Here is a 25,040-nt window from a genome sequence, read left to right as displayed (position 1 = left end):
TTTACTTCATAAGAATATTGTATGAGCAAATAACAGATGTCAAAAATTTTTTTCAAACTCTTGATATGGGATTCTACACAAGTGTAAGCCATCATTATTAACAATGGCATTATTTACAGATTTTGAATGATCTGCTTTTCACTAAGTGTGAATTTAAGGGCAATGCTTTTAAAAAAATCTCTTTAGTATGAAACGAGGAAAAAGGCATAAAAGCAAGGTAAAATGCTGCCAAATTTGTGTGTACAGTGCTACCTGGGTGTGATATTACACAGATAAGTCCCATCTGTTATTTCTTAATTTACCCTCAGGTGTTTCAATTCATGTGACATTGTTCATCATTTTTCAATCTTTTCAAAATACTTCTTCCCTTTTTAAATGCACAGCATTGCAGTTATGTAATAGAATGTTAACTATTCTCTCAACTAGGCAACTTTGTTTATCTTCATTACATTCATTACTTACCAACACATATACTATTTCTACATAATGCTTATTAATATCTCGAAAAATGTGTTTCAGATAACACAAATGTGTTCCAGATAACACAAATAAGACGAAGAATAAAGGAAGAGAAAAGACTAGCTGAGGCAAAGTGAATTTCAGAAAAATAAAGGAGACATATTTGGGGAAAATTTAGGAGAATTAAAATGTATACCTTGAAACACATTTTTCGAGATATTAATAAGCATTATGTAGAAATAGGATATGTGTTGGTAAGTAATGAATGTAATGAAGAATATGTGTTAGAGTCAACAAACTGTAAAGTAAAAACAATAACTGTAAAGTAAAATAAAGTTTTACTGCAAAAATTCTAATATGCTTCATAAATCTCTAAGGGGAGAGACAGTATGATAGGCAGTATTTCCCAAACTTATTTGATGCCTGTGTTCAAAGTTATCTCACGGGAATGGTGGTCTTTGATGAAACAGCATTTTGGAAACACTGAGTTCAAGAGTTCAGTTCACTGGGTTTGTCCACTTTACCAACCAACCAGATGGGTGACAGCACATATTCACAAAATAAATGCACTATGGCCCTTGACTCACTAACTGTAACCAACTTTCCAGCCACACATCCCTCCACATGCAGAAGCTCAGCTCTGTGCTGACCACTCAGGAATTCTCTCTATCCCCCAAAGTCCCAAACATTTCATGTGCATTTGTATCCTTGTCTTTGCCCATGCTATACCATTATCTTGTGTGTTTCCTTCTCCTTTCACTTGCTGTCAAATCCTATGCACCCTTCATGTGCACCCTCAAACGTTTCTCCCTTTTCTGACGTTGTACTTCATAAGAGCTTCTCTTTAGGGCTGTAGTTCTCAAACTTGGCTGTACATTAGAAGCATCTAGAGTTTAAAAAACACTGATTCCTGGAATGCATCAAGTGATTTTGATGTAAGAGGTCTGAGATACAACCAGGGCATTAAGATTTTTAAAAATTCCCCAATGACTGTAAAACACAGCTGTGACTGAAAACCAGTGCTTTGAAATTCATGGCAGTTTGTCTCTGAACTTCACAGACCAACATGCTAAAAAAAGGTTAAACCTTTTTAGGGAAACTTAATCCTCTTCATATTCATTGGTCCCCTGTACCTACAGACATTTTTTGAATGAAAAATAAAAAAATTGGTTCATATTTCCAACAATGATGCTAATCTTATTAAAAGGTTTTCCGAATTACTGTGTTCTTCTGTTCTTATTATATGTAAATTACATTGTTAAGGAACATGGCTCCCAACTCTTGCTATTAATCAACATAAACTGGGGAGCATGTAAAAATATATCAAAGCTTTCTATTCCCAGACCTACTTAAGCAGAATACCTGAGTTTAGCGACGTAGAACCTTTTTGTTTTTTTGAAAAACCTTTTTGTTTTTGTTGTATTTTGTTTTGTACATAGCAATTCTATTGTCAATGGCCAATTCATTTTGTGAAGCACTGATATACAAGAGAAATTATGTAATTTGGCTTTTATGAAAAAATTTATTCATTATAGTGGTGTTTGGGAGGGTTTAGCAATAGGAAAAAATATCATAAATCTATCCAATAAATAAAAAAGATAATTATCTTAAATCCCTAGAAAATACACATTATGGATAAGACTCAAATATGATTCAAATGCATGAGGAAGCATGATTTTACTTTACTACTTACAGGGCATCTTTTTCATAATTTTAGTGGAATTGGAATTGAATTGCCCTAAATTATATAATTAATTGTATTCAGCTTCCATTAAAATAATGGATTTTTCAAGTCTTTTAGCATGACATTTGGTAAAAATCAATATTCCAAAAGGAACTAGGAAAATGTGGGCCATCCTTATGGGTGTAAAAGCTCATGTTTTAGGCAATTAGGTAAAGCTTTTTTAACTTATAATTTTTTTAACCATGTATCTCAGGCATGCTATAACCCTGGAGTCAGGAGAGCCACATTTGATCCATCAACCACTTGAGAATCAATTGGACTTCATATTTTGTTAATATATGTTTTCCTATTTTCACTGGTCACTCAGATAACTTTAACAACATAAAGTAAAAACTCAAATTATGTGCTCTCCCTTCAAATGTCTGAATGGACTAAATGAAAAAAGAATCAGAAAAAGCCTAAAAGTTTTCAGAGAGCATTAACTGAATTCATTGACCCAACTGTACGTGCTTCCCTTTAGTAAAGCTCTCCTATACCAACTCAGGCTTGGCCATGTGACTCTTTGATATTCCCAATGGGATGGTAGCAACTTGACTCATTCAAACTCAATCAGAGCCTTTAAAATATGTTTGTGATTTCTACTTCCTCCCACGGATTTTTGCTATTTCCATGAAACATATCCAGGCTAGCCTGCTGGAGGGATATGAGAGACACATGGAAGAAACCCAAGGAATGTAACCAAGGTCCATCATGACCAGCCACCTCACAGCAAACCCACGATCTTGCCACAGGTGCATGAGAAAGCCCATTGAGACCAAGTTTGGCACAGACCACAGAACCACTCAGCACATTGCAGACTCATGCTCTTTTAAGCCATTGTGTTTTAGGCAGACTGGAAAATATCAATCCCTGATACATTTGTCTTTAGTGTTTGAAAATCTCTCCTGTGAAAGAGAGTTCGGATCCTTCTCATTCCAGTTCTACTAAGACAGAGAAAAGTTTGTATTGATTGGAAGTCAGATATCCATTTTAAAAAGTCCTTTCTAACAAGTCATTGTTGTTCAAAGGTGGAATAAGCTATCAGCATTGAATTCCCTGATTCTGGAATAATTCAAGTTGCAGCTAACATGACTGGATTTTATTCATTCAACAATTACATATTTATCTATTCCTTTAATATTACAAAATTATATACAGATTATCAGTACAAGTATGTTGTAGGTACTGGTTTCCTCATTTCTTTAGGTAGTATGAGAAACAAGAACCAAGAACCCTTCCCTCTAGTAATCCTCTTGGAGGTAGCTGACAGAATTTCCAGCCAAGATTTACTGGCCTTCATTCACCCTGGAAATGGAGAACTACTATGTAGACCTAATGTCTTGCCAATGGGTTACAGCCCCCCGGCAAGGTGGCTATGGATTCAGTGTGACCAAAGAAATGACAGTTAGAATGTTTCTTTAGGGTGAAAGGGTTTGTTACCTGGCTGCTTCTCCCAGCAGTAGGTTGAGCACTAGCATCTTTGCATCTGCTCCAGAGCACTGGGCCAAGCTCTCAATATAGCGCAAAAATAGCTTATTGCCTATGGGTGTGGAAGCAATAGTCTAGCAACAGGCCAGTTACATCATCAAGTGGCTTAAGTTCAGTAGGATCCTGGCCATAGGAACCCCAACTTCCCCACACTCCACTCCTCCAGGATTCTTGCCTTACTATCTACACACTCTCAATCATCTGCAATGGGCCCTGTGTGAGAAAGCTGGAGCACTGTAACCAGATTCCTCAACAGCAACAAAGGCTAACAACATCTTAGAGATAATAACAAAAATTAAGGATACAACAAGATTTTGATATAGGTAACAAAAAAAATAATAATCCTCAAACCAGAGAAGGTTCCCAATCCACAAAGACATTAGAGGCAAAAAGACTCATGTTTTAATGACACCAACATGTTTAATGACACCAACCAGCAAATCTTGTCCATCAGGCAGGATGCATACAAGAGAGTGGTCCTGTGATAGGACAGTAGCAGGAAGGGGTTCCTGTCCAGGTCTAGTATTCCATACTTTTACTCCTCTCCCCGTGGGGGTTATTGAAGGGTCTATATATAGTGCTTACTGGAGGTGCATGCACTGGCCATAATGATAAAACAAAACTCCCTGGTATGATGCTCCTACCTTCTGGCCATTCAGGACATACTACTATGACCTTTGGGAGCCACTCTGCTGTTATTCCAGGAATACACAGGAGGCCAGCTCCGGGCATTGTCCCCAAGGTGCCAGGAGAGCCAGCCATCATTCGTCCATGTGTTGAAAGGTGCAAGGTCATGTCCACTCAATGGAGTCTCCAGAGTTCACTGCAGTTGGTGCTGGAAATAAGAAATTCTGGTGGCCAAACCTTGCCTTCAGTGATTCTTTCTTGGTTTGTACCTGCAGTTGCATAGAGGAGGCAGCCACGTGTTAACCTGTCTATGGGGCTCAGAGCTCCCTTTTGGGGTCTCTCATTCAAATGCCGTAGCACGGTCCACAAGCAGACTCACCATCCCTGAAGACTATTGTTATCTGACCCTAGTCTGGATTTTAACAAGCCATTGTGCCTCTCTATCATGCCTGCTGCAGTAGGATTGTATGGCACATGAAACTTCCACTTGATTCCCAGCTGTCACACCCATTCTTGCAGTGTATGTCCAGTAAAATGGGTGCCCTGATCACTCTCAGTTACCTGCGGTTGGTCAGTAGGTGGCAAAGAGATGCTCCAGGCCTCTTTTGATCATCTGCTGGTCTGCACAACGGTTAGGAAAAGCAACCAGAAGTCCCGTAGCTGCGTCCACACAAGTCATGGCATACCAATATCCTTCTGACACAGATGGAAGCCCAATATAGTCTTTCAGCCACCTGATGAGGGGTATAGGCCCCTTAGTTATTGTCCCATGTTGTGTGGAACTCATTTAAGTCCCTTTTAGAGCAAACAACACACTACTGCTGGGTTCTACTAACTTCTTCAAAGGTCAAAGGCAAGTCCCATCAATGGACTACAGCCAACATTGTCTTTTGCCCTGCATGCAACAAACACTGATATAACCATTGGGCTACATCAGAGGCAGGCTTTCCTTCTAACCAATGGATCTGGGCCAATTTCTCTGCCTCATCATTTCCTGGGGATGCCAGTGGCAAATGACCTGTCACATGGTATACTGTAATTACTTTAGTCTGACCACAGGCCCATAAGTCTTGCCACAATTCTTGCCCCCAAAGGGGCCAGTGACCAAGCAGCTCATTAGCATGTTACCAGGTTGGTAGCCACAGGTTCAAGCCTTAATAGACAGCCCAGCTGTCAGGGCAGACAAGTACAGGGGAGGGCTCCTGGCTGATCACAAGCCACATGGCCTGCAACTCTGCCCATTCGCTGCTCTTCCCCTCAACATCTTCCATCTATATTGTCTCACTCTTAAGATGGAAAGCTATGGCCCTCCATTTTGGGCTGCCCACGGCTGGAGCCATCTGTGGACCATGCATCTTCGGGTATAGGGGCTCTTCCCTCCCAATAGGGACTCTCTGCTACTAATGGTTCAAAAGCAAGTTCTTTCTGGTTTTCATTAGTATATGTCACTGGTCCCGGTCCCAGTAAGCATTGGAGTTCTTCACTCAAGAGGCTACTAGGGAGGGCACTATGCTACTGTAGGTAAGTACTCCACTTGGCCAGTGTGGGTGTTTGTCCCATGCCACTCCTTAGTTTTTAGGTCCAGGCTCATACCCACCCCAAGATGGGATAGGTGGTTATTACCTTTATCAGGGCCATTCCAGTGATGGGTTCTGTAGCCAGAAAGGCATGATACATGGCAGCCAGTTGTTTTTCTATCAAAGTGTACTATACCTCTGCCCCTTTCCAGAGTTGTGAGCAGAATCCAACAGGTTGGTGAGTTCATTCAAGCTGCTGCCAGAGAACCCAGCCATAACCATCTTCAGTCACATGAACATCCAGCTCACAGGGCCTTGATGGGTCTATCACACTTAAGGCCTGCACGGCCTTAACTGCCCATTTTGCTGTAGTAAAGGCAGATGCACATGTCTCATCCCAGTCCCACCTGAACCCCTTTCATACCAACTGGTATAAGGGCTTCAGAATTTGTGCCAAGTGCGGGATAAACACTCTCCAGTAACCTAGAAGACCCCAAAACTCCTGTAGCAATGTTACAGTTGTGGGGGTAGGAAAGGCCTGAACCTTATCTTTAATTGCTTCTGGTATAACTTTAGTCTTACCCGACCAGACAACCCCCAAGAATTTGACAGACAAACCAGGTCCCTGAACCTTGGTGCTGTTCACAGCCCATCCTTTCTCCTGTAGATGTTGCAGCAGTCTAGATGCTGCACCTTCTTAGACCTGAAAGAGAATCGGACGTGAGCATGACATCATCAATATAATGGTACAGCCACACCGTTGGCGTATTCTCTCATGTAGCCAAGTCCTGGGCTACAAGTCCCTGACAGATGGTGGAGCTGTGGAGGTATCCCTGTGGAAGGACAGTGAAAGTCCACTGCCATCCTTCCCACGTGAAGGCAAACTGTTCCTGACTTTCCTGCTCAATGTCAGTGGAAAAAAAGGCATCAGCAGGATCTGCCACATAATGGTATGTTCCTACTTCATAGCTGAGGTTATCCATCAGTCTGCAACAGAGGGAAAAGCTGCATGCATAGGGGGTATGACTTTATTCAGTTCTCTGTAATCCACAGTCATATGCCTGGAGCCATCTGGCTTTTTTACTGGCCACACTGGGGAATTGAAAGGACTATGGGTGGGCTTTATAATACCAACCATTTCCAGTTCCTGGAGAGTTTCTCCAATCTCTTTATGCTCTCCAGGCAGTTTGTATTGTTTGGTATTAGTCACCCACCAAGGCACAGGCAAAGCTATGGGCGGGTGCCTAGCATGTCCCCTCAGAACTGCCTTCACCACACGTACTCTCAGTCTGAACTCACCTGCAGTGGCCTGCAACCATAGACCCTGCAGGATATCAATCCCCAAAATATACTCAGGGATAGGAGATATATACACAGTATACTTTTTTAGGGGTAGACACCCTATTCCCAAATGGATTTGGGATTGTTTCACTCTGATAGCCTTACTCCCATATCCATCTATGATAGTTGGAGTTCCGGGGAACCACTCAGGGTTACCATGAATCAGTGAACATTCAGCCCTTGTGTCCAGCAGAGCCAGGACACATTGTATGTTCACTAGGACCAATGGATAGCTATTTCAACATGGGGCCTCCCACCCCCACAGTCCCTCAGGGCAAGTACCTCGACCTTCCCCTCAGTTGAACCATGTTCCCCAATCATCTTCCTGTATGGGCTTGAGTGAGTTGGCTCACTGTCCAACAGGAAGTCTTGCAAACACACAGGCCGGACTTGTGGCTCTGCCTCTGACCTCTGCCTCTTTCGTCTTAATAGCTGGAAATGCTGCTCTGGTTTCAGTTGTTGCCATAGCTCCAGTAAGATCCTATTTGGTTTCCCATCTAATTTCCTTTCTTCTGCTCCTGCCCATATTAAATCAACCCATATCTGGGTCCTCGTAACCTTCATGGAGCCCTTTAAATTCTTCTTGTGAGTAGCAGACCTTATTTCTTTCTGTGTTCTCACTGCTTCAGCCTCTCCTAAGTCTGCTACTGTACATGTCACCTCACTTATGGGCTGCCCTAAGTGAAGGGAAAGAATGGTTACTAGAGACCAAAGAGGGATGTGAGAGCTGTTTGAAGCACAATTTTTCTCATCCCATAGTGAAAGGCTCTTCATCTCTGGACTATAGATGGCATTCCTTATGCCTAGCTCGCGTAACACCTGTTGAAGCTCAGCACACATTTGCCATCTAGCAGGATAAGATGATAGATCACCCTGACTGGGACACACAGCATGAAGTGCAGCCATAAGCCAATCGAGGAGGGAGTGATTCCCTGGGTTCTGATCTGCACTTTGTAATCGCTGCCTCAAGGCAGGCTGAACTGTCAGGGATGCCAACTTTCCCATCTCTGATACCAACAGAACAATTCCATCCACCCCTAAGTTCCACAGACACAGGAGCCAAGCTCATATTGACTCCAAGGGCTTCTGCCTAAACCGGGAGCCGAAATCCACCAGCTCAGCCTGAGTACAGGGGCAGACCATAGAGTGCTCCACGACCTGGTGAGGGGGCTGCTCCTCTCCTTGGGGAACTTTCAGCTGCTGGGTCTTTATTTTCTTTACAACCACAAAGTCAATGCTTTCAATAGAGGAGGGGTCAGTGCCTCTGGCACCACACCTTCATCCTTCCCCAGCTCCTCCATTTCCGGGACTGATGCACCTTTCTCTCCCCTCCCCCAAGTGCCTCCTCAGCTACAACCTTTACCTTTTCTACTGTGCCTCACAGCAATGTAGGCTCAGTCTTGAGCAGATCCCTAATCTTCACCTCAATGCTTCACAGCTGGCATTCTCATGCCACCTCCGCCTGTGCTTCCCTCAAGAGGTCATCTTTTTCCTTGATGGCCTTTTCCTCCTTCAGAGCACCTGACAGCAGTGCTGTCTCAATCTTTCTGGAATCTTTTACCTCTTCAATGGCACCTCACTGCCAGTGCTCTCGTGCTGCCTCCTCCCACATCAATGCCATTTCCTTCTTCAGTGAATCCACAGCAGTTTGCAGCTCACATTCCTATTTCCTGGGTCTTTTTCCGGAGCAGGTCCTTCTCTTTTGTAGACTTTTTTAATACTGCGAGAAGCAGCCGACCCATAGTCCCTGCTGCCTCATGGGCACTGTGTCTCTCCAAAGACCTACTTACTATACCAAGGGCCACCCCTACTGCCTCAGGTATCACCTCCACTTGCCTCCAGTCCTGGGATGGGACCCAGCCCTCTAGGACCAATCCACCTCAGCACACACCCACTGAGGGACAATCCACTCTCTCCCCATTCATAGGGGCAGCCCTCTGAAGCACCCCTCCCATAACAGCAACCTGTCTTTTTCCTTGGTCAACAATGAACCCTGCGCACTTCACCAATTGTCTTGCCAATGGGTTTCAGCCCCTGGCAAGATTGCTATGGATTCAGCGTGACCAAAGAAATGACAGTAGAACATTTCTTTGGGGTGAAAGGATTTATTACCCAGCTTGTTCTTCCAGCAGTAGGTCGAGCACTAGCATCTCTGCTTCTGCCCCCGAGCACTAGGCTGAGCTCTCCGTATAGCGCAATAATAGCTTATTGCCTATGGGTGTGGAAGCAGTAGACCTAGCAACAGGCCAGTTACATCATCAAGTGGTTTAAGTTCAGTGTACATCCTGGCCATAGGAACCCAACTTCCCCACACCTAACTAAACAAATGATTAATTCTATCATTCATTCATTTCAAGGGTCATCAGTTAGCAGTCTGCAGCTGGATTTGTATTCTTTCCGTGTTTTTAAAAATGTGAAACTAAATGCTCTCTGTATCACATCTACCACATCTCCCAACATCTTCTATTTCACACATTTACAATACCGACCTGGTCTCTTTTAAGTTTTTAAGTTTGATGTCTGAGGAGTGCTTAGTTATAACACACATCTACCAAAAGTTATGGGAAATACAAAGATAAATTCAGTATCAATTCTAGCCTCAGAAATCTTACAGTTTTGCAGGAGAGTCCATCCACTTACTCAAGTAATTACAGTCGAATGAAGTGAGATGTGCAGTAAAAGAAATACAGATAAAGTGACATGGGATCTCAGAGTTAGAAATAATTGAATGCAGCTGGACTAAGCAGTAAATGCTAAATTAGGAGGCACAGAAATTAGCAAGAGACTGTTTTTTTTCTCTTTTATGTTCTTTCACAAATACATCACCACTGGAATTTGGTAAGCATTTGGAATCTTCATTAGAGGAGCTTTCTAACAAAAAGTTGGTCCCAGACTATCCCATGTCCCTACCTTCACCCAAATTTTAATTTAATGATGTAATTTAAAAGTGACTTGACTTAGTGGGATTTTCCTTTCCTTCCTCAATCAGGACTCATATGTTGCCATATTTTTATGTTAAAAATACAGCCCTAATGTTTTGCATTACCACTTGTCTCCAAACAATTTGTTCCAAGCTCTTTGATCCTTAAAAACGTCAAATTAAATAATAATATTTTAAAAGCTGAAGTGCTGATATTCATAATAAAAATCCATGACTTTCAATGTCTACAAGAAATTGGTTAATAAATGTATAATTAATATTTAAATATATCTATTTTGATTTAATAAATAATTTCTCTAAAAATAACATTATAAAATCCTAAAGGCTTAGGTCACCAAAACACTAAAAATGGCCACAAATTTGACTCAGAATTCATGCTTTACCATAACAAAAAACCATTGCTTGACTGGAGCAGGCCCAGGGAATGCTATAAAGATAAATCTGGAAGCTTTATCATCTATTCCTTCAAATGCACTGTGACTTGCCCCATACACTTCCAGCAGCTCCAACTGAGGAAATGTTGGCTTTTCCTCAATTAGAACTTCATGTCCAAGTGGTCTTAATGAAATACATAAATAAACTGAAGCTTTCCCATGAGAACTAACTATCAAAATTATGTCATGCCCAGTCACAGAACTGAAGAGATTTGCTTTATAAATACTGCAGACTTCTTTAACCTTATTCCATCTCTACAAACCTATAGGTCATCTTTAATCTTACTATTACTATTTTTCATTGCTTTTTCCTAAGCCACTTTGTGTAACAGGCTGATTATTCCAAATATAAAATTTTCCAGATGGTATAAAACCACTACATTGTCCCCAGTGGATCATTTCACTGCGTAATCTTGATTTTCTTCATTTCAAACATTACAAATCTTTGAAAAGATAATTCTAAATCATACCAATGTCCAAGATAAGTGCAAGTATCACCAAGTTTCTCTAGCTTTGAAAAACAAAATTCATATAAGCGCCTAAGCAGGAGACATTTTCCCATATTTTAATCTATTCCCTGTTCCTGGATCTATAGGCAAATTATTATTGTGGATTTACTACTTCCTCATGGAGTTGCTCTGAAGATTATATGCTTGTAACCTGACTAAAAATATGCTAGGAGTTCGATGAACAGAAGCTCTCAGTATTAATGTTAAGGTCTACTGCCACTGCTGGCAATGGTAAGTATTTTGAAGATAACTTAAATTTGTGTTGACTATGGGTCAGATAATACTAGGAGTAAATTACTTACTGCCTGGCTTTAAAATGTATAACAAATTACAGTTTATCTGTCTGTGATGACCACTTAAAAATCATAGCTTCTTCTATCACACCCGGGAATAAAAGGGCATGGTGATGTCTGATAACTTTTTTCATAATAGACATTGCCATATACTTTACATTCATAGGCTTGTTGTTTTGCTTTGTCTCTTAATCTGTCTTAAAGATCAATTTGTGTCCATTCCTTGCTCTGTAAGTCATTCAATGGCCTTTAATCAGTAACAATAATATCCTATTCTAGACAATGGAAAGATTAACTTTTAACAAATATGTCTGTTATAAAATACATTTGTTCTTCTATTAATTAGCATAGTGTTCAATAGTGTCATAAACTTTAAAATAATTTCACTATGTCTATTTTCTAGAAGTATTTTCATTTTCACAGAAAGGGAAAAAAACAAATATAACTATTTTGTCCTATCAATTAATTGTAACATAAAACTCATCATTTTTTTTCCTGAAACTAAATTTCCAGTATGTAACTATGTAATCATTGCAGGTAAATATATTTTATTTTTCTTCCTTTCTTCTTTCAATAAATAAATTCAAAATAACTTTTGTCTTCAAGCCAAAAACTAGTAAAATATTTTCTTAAATATATAGAATTGTATTATATTTCAGATTTGATTTACATAGAGAAAAAATATTTAATATACTACTTCATCACCTTATAATTATTTTTTGTGCAATTTCTCTTCACTCTGATGACTTTGTACTAAATATATCTCTATCTAAAGTATATATTTCTGGCGAGAGGAAGGTGTTAAAAAGCAGCTTAAGTCAAAGAATATCATAAATACTTAAATACTTATTAGTTAAACATACCAATATTCAATAATGCATTACAAATATTTCTTTAAATTTTGAAGTTACTTTATACTCCATATTATTTTTTCAGGTTTTTTATTGTTCCCCAAACACTGAAGGAAATGGGTCTGAATTATCTGGATAATTTAATACTATCTGGACACCTTGCTGAGAAGAATTATGTAAATCACCAGTCAGTCAGATATTCCACCTAAATAATGTGTAAAAATCTTAAATGTGGGATGGCCCCTGAATATTAGCAACTTCTGGTTTAGCTTTGACATTGATGTTAATACACTGAGCTAAATGTGGGAATAAATAAAAATAATTATATCCCAAAAGTTATGTGAATTTAAATATGTAACAGATATTTTATGATATTCCTCTATAAAACATAGATTCAAATGTTGAAATTAGAATTCAGGAACAGCAGTACGTTACTACTCATCTCCATGAGGTCCACAAACAAAATTAGGATCTGCCTTTCTTCTGCTATGCTTTTTTATTTCATCCTACATCTCATTTTTCTACATCTCTATGTGAAGAGAATATGCCTGCCAAAAGCACACTCAGAATTCCTCTGCTAACAGATATTTGTAAAAATAAAACTTTTGAAAAGACATGAAAAGAAGAAACAGCATGTTCTAAATGCTGTGAAGATCTCAACATGATTTTCATTAGTCTTCGGCTTTGGCAGCCATTTGACTTGCACTGTAATGTTTCAGATCCTGGCTGTATAGACCATTTCTCAGTTCTAAGGCTAATGAAGAACTATTTTGTAATTTCATGAGTGGCTTTTTAGTGCTTCTGCCAATGGAAAGTCACCACAAAAATAACTTACCCACTTTTGAACCCTTAAGAGATTCAGTAAGTTATCAGTTCCAAAGAACACTAAATAAGGCTTAACATGTAAGAAAAGTTACAATTTACTTTTTCAATTCATTTTTTCCCTACTTACCTCTCAAAAGTATTTAAGCAACAAATGCAAAATGATGCACATAGAATAGAATTTGATAAAATAAAATATCAAATCAAGTGAGAGGAAGAATTGTAACACAAGCCCAGACTTAAACTCTTCATAGCAGTGAAACTCAGGTAAGAAATATATTCACTGATGTAATTTTATTAGAAGAAACAGATTTTTCTTGGTATCAAAGTCTGAAGTTGATTAATCCCATGGGAATATAGAAAGTTCACTAAGCAATATGAGTATGCAATAACATGAAAATGTCTTTCGTAAATGTTTTACTGAAGTTACATGAAGGAACTTCATTTGAATGTGTTCTAAGTTGATGAATCTATTATATAAAGAAATGAATTATGATTACTAGAAATAAAACTCTATGGTAATACAGAAAAACAGGTTTTTAAGAGTCTAAAGTAATGTGTCTATCAGTGGCCTCTAATATCAAGCATTGATTCACATCTTGGATTTTTAAGGACCTATACAATTTTATTTTATACGTGGTAAGGGACAAAGTCAGAGTTGTTGATGAAAACATATTAATATATGTTTTGTTATAGTGTTTCCTTTCTGGAAAACTATGAACCTAAACAGTGTTTAGGATCATCTTTTCTCTAACACATGTTTGAGCTGCTAGAACATCAGCTGGCAAAACTGCAAAGTGTTTCAGGACGCAGTATTTATATAAGCGCAGGCAGAACGGTCGCACTGGTTCCATGGTTTTACATGGTACGCATGAGAGAGATCATATAACTCCTCCTCAGCCGTAAGAGAAACTTTGCCTTTGTCCCTTTCTTCCATTTACACAGAACTGTTGTGAAAATATATATCTAGAATCTCTGTGAAAGACTTTTAAAACATAGATTTGCTAACCTGTGTGAGATGATTTGGGAATTACCACTGCAAGAGACGTGGACATTCTTAGAGGCAAAATCTAAATATTATTTAAGATTCCTCCCCATCTTCCTGGGAGTGCATCCAGCCAAAGAATTCCAGTGCCCACTCTAAAGCCTCTCAACTAACTGTTTACATTTGATGGATGGTATTTACTCTCTGAAATTTGGGGAGATTAATGCTAGAGAAAAATCAAAAATTAAATTTAAAAAAACCTTGCTCTTTTCTCTCTCAATTCACTTACATGCTAGAATTAATCATCCTTGTAATCTGTCTCATCCATTATAATTTCCCAGGACATTGTTATCTCCTTTTTGTCACCCATAATCTGCTTGTGGCAGTCATCTAGGTATATACTGGATGATATGTCATGTGAGCACAGAAACAGTTTGGTTTTCTTTGTCACGTCTGACCTCCCCAGTGCCACAGCCCAGGCACTTGTAGGCAATCAGAGGCCAGGTAAATTGAATTAAAGCTGTGGGACGAATTGCAAGAGAAAGTAGCTTACATATACAGAAATTTGAACAGTGTCAATATGTCAGATTTTTTTTTAATCCTGGACTGATCTCTCTTAATGTCTAAAATTTTAAGTGTTATAAACAGCCAAGGTACTATTGTCATAAAACTTCTGTTAAACTTGTAACTAGCACATCCGAGGCAGTCTAGCACAGATTTGCTTACCAAGTGGATTGAGAACCAGTGTTAGAAAGCTGTTAGAAAGTGGGGTTCCAACAAGGTTATATTGAGGAAACGACTGATACATGGGTCTCTGATCAGAAAGGCAAGCCTGTGAGAAAGATGTCTCAGTGTGAGAGGCTGAACAGTCCAGAAGTAGCTCAAGGGAACAAGGGTCTTGAAAAAGGAGGTTGACAAAGAAAATGAAGTGGGCATGGGATAAGGGCCAAAGATGCCAAAGGCAAGCTTAAACCACTTCCCAACTTGCCCAGAAGTACAACTAGCTAACAGAAAGCTCATGCTATATTTTACAAAAGAATAGCCCAAAACATTCTCTGAGGAATTATGCCTAGTCATTTGAATCCTTTAAGATTCTCTCTACCACCCTTTTCCCTCATCACAATAATACCCCTATAAAAGCAAAACCAGTTGTCAACATGCCAGTTGACCAATCAGTCCCAACCCCACACATGGCCCTAATCCGTTTCAGTCAGGACCATTTTTACACTTGCTGAAACAACTGCCTGGGTAAAACTGTGTCCTCTTTGGTAGCTACATTTTCTCTTCTAAGTCACCAACATGATGAAGCAATCATTTGAATTTATGAAGTTTTATTCTAATTACCTGGGCAAAGAATCTCACCTTCCACAAAAGATCTGTTCTTTATGTAGAAAAGAAAAGAAGCACAGTTATGCTAAACTCCCTTGTGAGTGGCACCCAAGCATATAATTGATCAGGAGGGGAAAAGGATTTGGCATAAACCACTGTTAAAAAGACAACCTGCCTCAATCACAACAGTTCCCCAGTGGGGCAACACACTTATGATGCTAGCTGAGTGGATCTGACTTTATCCAACACAATCTTCTCTTCCTGAATTCCTGAAGGTGCCATCTTGGAGTAGTCCTTCACTGGGATTGAGTTTGGAATAAGCTGTTGCAACTGTCATATCTCTTTGAAATCACACATGCACTTGGGAGAAAACAGAAACTAATTACATAAGACTGGGAGGACTTTTCGGGAAATGTAGCGGCGAATACACATGCTGGGGGTCCTTTGGATTTTTGGTTATTTACTGCCATCACTACAAAAAATTCACAAATGCATATCTAAGAAACAATCATGATATCAAATCCATAAGTAAAATTTAACTATGATTTATCTTCTAGAGAAGGCTGTAAAACAGATTTGAGCTAGGTTTTTGTTTCAAACATCACAGAAGAACATTGTTGCTATTATTAATATTGAAATAATGCTTAATCAATATATAAAAATGGCCACATTTCATATAATTATACTCAAGGCCCACTCTTATTCATTATATAACAATGACATAATGCCAGAAATTCCATCCACAAAGTTCTATTATCCTGCAGTTAATTCTAGATCAACAACCAGTGACAGCAACTGGACTTTTAACATTTAGAATTATTAACATGTAGTATCTCTGCTATATTTAGGATATTATTTTGGAGGAAGCACAAAATGGATATACAATTAACTTTTTTTAATCCTCTGCTTTAAGAGTCAGAAATTGTTTATGTTCATTTTCTAGCTACTTTAAAATTCTCAATGCCCAATTCTCAATTCTAAAGTACATAATAGGTAACTAGATAATTAAGAGTTAAAGTGTCAATGAAGAAATTGCTGCTCTCTTAGAGAAAGAGTGTCTCACCCCAAAATACAACCTTCCCTTAATCCATTATACTGTATCTTCATTTTTCTTTGCCATATATTTTACCACATTGTAAAATTGCTATTGCCTTACTTTTTCCTTAACTGCTGCATGAATACTCCTGAGCTAATTATAAAATGTACAGTCTAGTAGAGTAGCTATCAAGTTGAAATTTGTCTCCCCACAAACTACTGCAAAAAGGTGTAACATTTACAGGACTAAAACACTACTGCTCAGTGTAATCGGTTGTAAGTACCAAGCACAAAATTTCCAATTTAGAGGGCTGTACGACTGGGAACAGCAAGGGATTGCATAACATTTCAAAAGTTTTTCCAGTGCTATGTCATTCATGTGCTTGAACAGCTAAAATGTTTTTAAAATGTATTTTGAGGAGTTGATGAGAGCTTGTGCACAGAGTTACTGAAAGTAGGAAATGAAAGGACTTTTTCGGTGGGCATGAAGTTAAACTTTAGTTAGACACACTCTTTGATTGCTTTGCTATAGCTTAGTGCCAAAATTCTCAAGTTAAGGATGAAGGAGAGAAATTATTTTTCCTGGTAGCCCTTAGAGCCACCTGGGATGCAGCATTACTTACCTAAAGATGGGTCTGTGGAGATGTTTCTTCCTGATTGTGACATGGTCATCCATTTAAAGGTGAAGGTTTAATTTCTTCCTGGGAACCACTCCAGAAATCCGGGGAGGGAACGTGAGGGTTGATCCTGATCTATTGTGCTGCAAGTAGTCCAGAAGGAAAAAGTAGTTTCCTCTTTCTCTTTTTGGGTGCTGGGAGAAAACTTCCCTGCTCTCTGCCAGCTGAGTAGTGTGTCCATAGAGGCCACATAAGACAGGCACTTTGGGGCACTCCCCCACAGAGCAGGGTGTGCAAAATCTGCCCAGTCACAGTGATATGGGCAAGAGATGTGCACAGGACCCTCGGCAGCAGAACAAAACAAACAGAAAACTTCCTGCCCCAGTGGCACCCAGGTAGGAGCTCCCTAAGTTATTGCAGCCATGAGAGCACTCCTTCCACATGCTGGTCAAGCTTGGAAAAGCTAAGTCCCTCCCTGTCTTTAAAGCAGCCTGTCTGAGGCTCAACTTTTTTCTTCAAAATAAAAGTTGTACAGCTGGTTCAGCCGTCCCATGTGAGTACCCTTTGAAAGTTTGTTCTGTTAAAATGAGAACTGTATACAAATGAAGGAAGCAAGATGGGCTCAGGCTATGAGGTGGCTCTGCTTCAAGAGATTATAATTATTTTACAATCTTGCTTTTATTCCCGCTGGATGAAGTGTGGAGACGGTTCATCATTTTTGGCACTCCTACCCTAATAACCTAACTTGGCTGAAGCTGCAGATGCCATTTCAACTGATAGAAGCCCATGTGAGGCTGGCCAGAGCTGCAAAAGTTAGGAAAACAAAAATTGCTCAATTCTGTCAGTGACATTGTACCCAGATGTCTCTACCCAAATGTGGCTTTCCAATTTAAGGGAGAACACTGCAAGAAAGATATGGAAGCACATAAATGCATATACATACTTTTCCCAAATAATCCCCTAAACTCCCTGGGAACCTAAGGTTTTCAATTATATGATCAAATTTGAATGTATAAAAAAAAGTATAAAGATAAGTTATTAACAGTTGAAAATAAATTACATCAAAAATTGTTTTATTTGGAAGACTTAGATTTACTTTGCAAGAACTCTTGGTCTAGCCACAGATAAAGCGAATCCTTATATTTTAATATGACTTATTTTGGAGACATTCCTGCATCTGAATCATGAACAAAATTCCTACTCAATCAATAGTGTCATAAGACGCCAGGCCAGAGGTTTGGTCTGTAGTAAGATAAACCATCTCAAAGCATAATTTAAATGTTTTCAAGATATACATGTAAGAAAGTGGGGCTACTAGTGCAGGAGAGGACTGAGACACACATATCTTTAGTTAAATGACCTATAAAAATAAGGATTAAATGTCACAGAAGGGGTTGCAATTTATAGTTCTTAACACTCCCCAAATACTTGCACAGGAGCAAGAGTACCTTTTCATTTTTTTCCCAGAAGAAAGACAAAGAAGAAGATAATTACAAAGAAATCACTAATTATATCAAGCAGTTCTAATCCATACTTTTTCTTTCATTTTTTCTAATGAAATAAATCAGAGAACATTAAACTAAAAGTAAACTAAGTGGGTTCTAGTCCTAGCTCTCTCATGAACATGCTGGGCCATTGTTGGAAAATGTCTTGACCTACCTGAGCCCGTTTCCTTGTTTGTAAAATGAAGTTGTAGTAATAACTAATGCTGTTTCTTTCCAGCTTTAATGGTTCCAGCATGGTGTTTGTAAATATAATCGGTCTGCTTCTTATAAAGGAACTAGCATAGAACTTATGGTGCCTGATACTCCAAAAACTACCATGTGAAGTTATAAATACACAAGTTATAAGTGAAAAGATAGTTTTATATACATTTATGTAGATAACATATATTTGTATAATGACATCTATATCAATCCTTCAACATCAATAAGCATTTAGTCAAAAACTGACACGTGTGCAATACTGCAGTTAAATCTGGAAACCATCTATATGCAAACTAATATGCAGACCTTTGCTGTAGATGCTTTATTATAACCATATGCTTTGGCTTTCTTTGTATAGAAGGGTACATAAGTAAAAACACATTGTACAAATCTTCTGAAAGGTTTTCTGAATGTATGGGTGGCATTCAATTTCTGTACTCATGGTTTATCTATATTACTATTAATTTAGCATAAATACCCCTGAGGAACAACCCAAGAATAATAAACCCATCAAGCTTTAAACCTTAACTTTTCTTCTGTATGCTGTTGAATTAGAAAAGTGAGATGATTTTCTCATTAACAACATATGGAAGGAACTCAATACAAATAATAATAAACACTTAGCTAAAGTACAGTTCAAATGACAAGCAAGTATACTCTAACTAGTTAATTACTAACTGCAGAACCTGAAAGTTTTTAAATTAATTAGAGAAAATTCATAACATCTTTATTTGCATCCAGTTTTATTTTTTTTGTTTGCAAGTTATTAAAGTAGAAAGCTTAGATTCCCATTTACATCAAGTATTGTACTTAAACCCATTCCTAGAACATAAAGAGCCATAAGAGGATACCAGCAAGTTAAATACTCACTTGGCACAAAGAAAACTGCATTTCTTAAATGTTTCCATTAACTTTTTCTCAAAGAGCATTTAAATGTATTATTGGGAAGAAAGTTAGCTTTATTAATTTATTCAATATTAATGTAGTATTCAGAAAGATGAAGGGACCTCACTATTATTGCTCAAGTTACAAAACTTTATTCCTTAAACTAACACAATTCTACTGTGCAAATATTAAAATTTATTGTATAAATAACCAGGCCAACTCTCTTATAAAATAAAGTCAATACAATGTATCATGAACTTTTTTTCCTGGTCCAGAGGGTCAGAAATGGTGTTTATATTTTTCCTGTTACAGTAAATTCTCTTCCAGTGTGATGATGCCTAACACTCTCGCCCTCACCCCCTGGCTAGCTCTCCTTCTGTCTCTCTCTCTTCTCTCTTATACACCCACATATTTACACACACACACCTCCTCTGTCAGTACTTTTAAAGACTGTCATAATAGGTGCCCAATAAATGTTTCTGAAATGAATTTTTAAAAATGCTCTGCTAAAACACACCAACTTATCCACCACCAGTATAACTAACTCATTTTGTGTGATGAAAAACATGGATCAACTTGCATGACTTTTCTAACCAAGTAGATTTGTCACAAGGTATTTTATGTTAAACATCTTAGAAAACAGGTAAGTTTACTTTTTCTTTTTTTTTCATTAAAATAATCTGTTCTCTGACTCTGTTCGTAATATGTAAGTGCCAAAAAGCATGCGATGGTAGAAGAATCATGTAATATTATGCCAGCCCAAGAAATGGAAAATGATAACCTACAGATTATCACTTTACCACATTAAGTCTAGTCAAATATCAGTGTGAGATAAAGTGTATGTTGTTTTTTTCCCAACCAATTTATTAAACAAATTATCACAAATTATATATTTAAATGAGTTTTAAATTAAGTGGAGAAGTGGAAAGGAAATGCAAGAAAGGACAACATGGCATTTTAGGTTTATCATTACATTCATATGATATGAATTTAAAAAAAAAAAAAATGCTTCTTTTACTATAGGCTCTCGAAGGTTAGAGCTACCTCTGTGTCTTAGAGTGTCTCCTAACCTAAACTCAAGTTCAATGGTTCTCAAGCTTTTTTAACACCTTACAGGAAAGATTAAATTCACACTTGATATTCTCCCGGAAAAGTACTTAAATCTTGATAAAGCCAAAATTTTCATTTGACATACTATAACTATTGCATCAGTGAAGTGGAACACCACCTGGTCCACTTACCCTGCCATAAACAGCAGGGTGTGAACCATTCCTAATGGACTAACCATAACTCTGCCCCTTTACCAAAAATCTTTCATATATAAATGGGTGAGAGTGGCATCATTTTAGAGATCACTTAAATCTAATGTATCCTTTCAAGGTAAGTCATTCACAACCCTCAACATTTTATCCATTTTTATAACAAATTTCCTGCTACAAGTTTCACAGCTGATTATAAAGCTAGTTGAGAGCAGAGCTGAGATTTGAACCCAAATGTCTCATTCCTGAGTCCAAGCTTTCACCCCTACTAAGTAGGTTGTCACTTTGATAGACGGAGGTCACTGGGGTTCATTCTGGACTGTACAGATACCCCAACTCTTTTCAAAAGTTCACATTATACCACTTCACTTTTACAAAAAGGTACAGTAGTACCTGTTCTGTCACTAACCGAAAGAACTCTGGATTCTGTAACATCCTTCTATGTTAATAGACATTAACTGCACTAGAGGGGGTGAGGATTTAATAATATTGGTAATTGTTGAATTACTGTATTGTACATTTGAAACCAATATAAGATTTTATATTAACAACTCTTCAATTAAAAAATGTATAAATGAAGAACATTGAGACAAATGGTAAAGGAAGGTTAGAACATAAATGTATGATGTGGTTAATACACAAAAGCCATGGCATGTGGATCTTTCCTTTTAATACAGGTGGACTGTATATGTTGTTTTGAGCTTTGAGCAGACAAACAAGAGAAAAACTAGAGCAATTAGAAAATCAAAAGCCAAGTTGGAGTTCTATTCACAGAACTCAAACAGGGCTCAGACGTTGCTGGGTGCAGCATCATGCATTTATTTCAGGTCTTCTGTGAATCTATGACCAAGGACCAATATGTAAATTGCAGTAGGGACAAGACAAAACATACTTAGAAGAGAACACACTTCTCAAGGAACTTGGTGGCTAGAAGAGATTCAGAGACCGAATGCAGGGCTGGTCCCAGGGGATACAGCTACCACCTGGCTCATCCCCAACCAAGAGGGAAAACCGCATATCCTAGAGCGACCACCAAGAACTCTTACAAAAAAAAGGAAAAAAAAGCATTCATAATGTAGAATGAAGAAAACAGCAGAAAGTGAAAAATGAACTCCAAGGATTCACAGAAAATTCATGGTTGAGGCAGAGATGGGAATGTGATGATCATGGAGATCAAAGGTACCTCAAATGCGCTAAGAAATTGTGGATTACATACATATAAATATACATAAGGCTAAAATACGCCAACAAGCTAACAATTCTCATTTCTGAGAGGTGAGAAAACTTTGTACTTTATAACAAAAAAAAGAAAAGAAAGAAATCTGAAGGGGATTTTCACTTATATAAAAACAGGCAAAAAGCAAAAGTAGCATTCAGCATTTGTTCTGCAGCGAGCTGTTATAGAGGCAGTGTGTACCCCAGGAGCAAGAGTGGCACCAGCAAGCTCCTTCCCCGGGTCCACACCCAGCACCTCAGCATCACACTGCTGTAGCTTTGAACTGCATCTGTGAACATCTGTGCTTTATCTCAATTTACTTTATGCATCTGTTAGCAAGATGTGATCTAAGGTATCAGCAAAGTCTTAGAGAGATTATTTTATGGAACATTTTTTTAGCATTCCAAGGAACCAAAAATGACCTCTCTAATGAGTGTCTATTCTTCTCCTAAACTTCTATCCTACTTAAATATTATTGCATTGCTCATTATGTTCCCAAGAGTTGCAAGAGCCAGCCCTAGAAAGGGAATACTGATATCAAGGTGAAACAATCAATGAATGGTGTTCTACTAAGATCCACATAGAAGCATTGTTCTATTATATAAAGAGCCCTGGACTAATGGCAAGGAACACACAAATAAGTCTCAACTTTAGCAGTGATTTTCTCTTCAACTCCCTGCACATCTATTTCTTTACCAAACTAAGATGTTAAGCTGGATGACCTCTAAGATATTTTCCAGCTCCAAATTTTTGTCACTCCATGACTGACCCTATGATAAGATGTCAAGTTATTTAAACTTACTGTCCAAGCAAGAATGAACTCTGTAGTAACTTTAGCTTTTCTTAACCACAAGGTCATGAATACCATCAGAATACTTTTCATCCCCATTATTGTGGGATTAAAAATACAATACAGTACTATTCAAATGTGAAAATAAATTATAACATCTCTATTTTTTTCTAATCAAGCTGTTTTCTTTTTTCTATAGATTCATTTTGGAACTACCCTCACTAGAATGTAAGGTACAGGAGGACAGACATTGCTCCTGTCTGTTGTATTCCCTGTCAGTGGTATATAACAGACACGCAGTGGCTATTTATTGAATGAATGAACACATGAACAAAGTGCTGATTAATGCTATTTCATTATCTTCTTGTATATTCTTTTTCTAAAAACTCAGTCATATCTGGAAAATGTTCAGTCTTTCATGTTTTGTCTAAAACATTGTTTTTCTTCAAGAAGGCATCTGAGTTTATAAGAAGGTGGGCTTCTATGGCCCTGCAATGTCAGGAAAAAGGTGGCGTCAAACAGAAACCTACAGGTTCCTGCTCGCCTTTGTTTTCTCTGGTCTGTGCAATACTGCCCCTTATCTGTTTGGTTACTTGGCTCCCTGCAGACATCTGCTGCTGAAGTTCATGGCTGGCCTGCTCAGTTAGCTCACTGGGGAAGTTGTGGCCATCTCCTTCTGACAGAGCCCGGTCTCAGCCTTCACTGGTGCAGCAGGACTCTCTAAGTCTCATTCACATCTGCCATCTATAGCTCATCTAGATGCCCAGCTGTTAACCCTTTGGCTTCTGTGTAGGATCCCCTGGCCCCTTACCAAGGTCATGGCAGGCTTGTCAGCTCAGGTGATTTCTGAATTCCCCACTGAGCAAGCAGGACATCCTGAGCCCTCAGCCCCACACAGGCACTGAGAAAGGCTTAGGATTGGCCACTCCATACAACCATTTTTATTCTGTTGTAGCTAACTCACTAAGTCACTGGAAAAACCCTCTGCTTTAAGCTTTCTCTTTCAACCAAACACGCTCCCAACCCTGAGATTTTAGCTCAGAGGAAAGAGATCAGAACACTCTGACACTCTGCATAAAATGCCTTCTATCTGGGTCCCTTTCTCTATATTTCACCAAGGCAAAAGAGATATGCTCTCCCCGTCTCATAAGGCAGAAAAGCTCGTACTTTGTCTCCTGGGTGCCTTTTGTCCATGGTTTATGATAAACTCAATAGTCAAATCTACAAGCCCAGATCATCTATGTTGAGTAGGGCTTCAGGGATTGGAAAACCCTTTGTGGTATAAAAAAGACCTGGCCTTCCGGACTACTGTCTTAGGGGGGGTCAAAAATTCCATTTGGGTATTCAAAGCTGAGCTCCTTATTTACCTTTCCTTTCATCTGTGGTAACATTAATCCCACTCCTGGCCTGCATGAGGCAGAGGATGTCCCTGGCTAACTGGGGGGAGGTTAAGATCACATTCTTCTAAAACAGAAGAGAGAGAAAAGCACATTTTTCCAATTACTTTATGAGCTTTCTTGCTTACTCATTTCAGTGAGTACATCGTAATCTATACCACAGTATTAACATTCTGCCTCATCTGGCCCTCACTGACCTCTTATCCCCATCTTATTTATAGCCCCATCTCAAAACTCTGGCTTTTTGGCTCATTCTTCACTAGCAGGCCTAGCATTTTGTTTCTCAAGTACTCCACACTCTTTCCTACCTCTTCTACACACACTGTCCCCACTGTCTAAAATGCTTTTCCTCTTGCTCATTGCTTCATTTTCAGCTTCATTCTCACCTCCTCAGCTAGGTGACTCCTTTGACCACCCCAGCTGAATGTCGGACACCTACAAGAGCGCCTTGTTTCCCTAAGAGCAAGTATCTGGATCTGTGTGTAATCTAATAGGTGTGATTATTTGTTCACAAATTCATCTGAATGAATAAATCCATTCTATAGGATGCAGTCACTGAGGAAAAGAACAGAACATCTAACTGTTCCTGACTAAATAAACCTAGTCAAGTAATACTGAAAATACATTTTTCTTCAAGTGCATATCTGTAAGAACTTAAAAATAGACTCTTACTGATCTCTTGTAATACTTCAAAACATTTTCTCTTACGTATGTGTTTCATCCTGAAATATTTGTCATTGCACTTCTTCAAATCAGAAACACTACATATGTGAGAATGAATGAAATGGGAATATTAAAATTGATAAAGCAACTGAG

General features: G+C 38.6%; 1 protein-coding gene across 5 annotated transcripts in view; it reads right to left on the bottom strand.

The window, feature by feature from the left end:
- PDE1A (phosphodiesterase 1A) overlaps positions 1-25,040 on the bottom strand; it is a 346,655-nt gene that overhangs the window by 241,733 nt on the left and 79,882 nt on the right. For 2 of the 5 annotated variants that reach the window (XM_057503823.1, XM_036879379.2), the window contains exon 1: positions 16,978-17,612. The exons of the other annotated variants lie outside the window; for them this stretch is intronic. Coding sequence is in view for 1 of the 2 variants with exons in the window: in XM_036879379.2 (XP_036735274.2) it covers positions 16,978-17,030 (53 nt within the window). In the remaining variant the exon portion in view is untranslated. Of the gene's footprint in view, positions 1-16,977; positions 17,613-25,040 lie in introns of those variants that run through there. 5 annotated transcript variants of the gene reach the window in all.

The sequence above is a fragment of the Manis pentadactyla genome, chromosome 6, assembly GCF_030020395.1.
Source record: "Manis pentadactyla isolate mManPen7 chromosome 6, mManPen7.hap1, whole genome shotgun sequence".
NCBI lineage: Eukaryota > Metazoa > Chordata > Mammalia > Pholidota > Manidae > Manis > Manis pentadactyla.
This window is presented reverse-complemented; position numbering and strand designations above follow the sequence as displayed.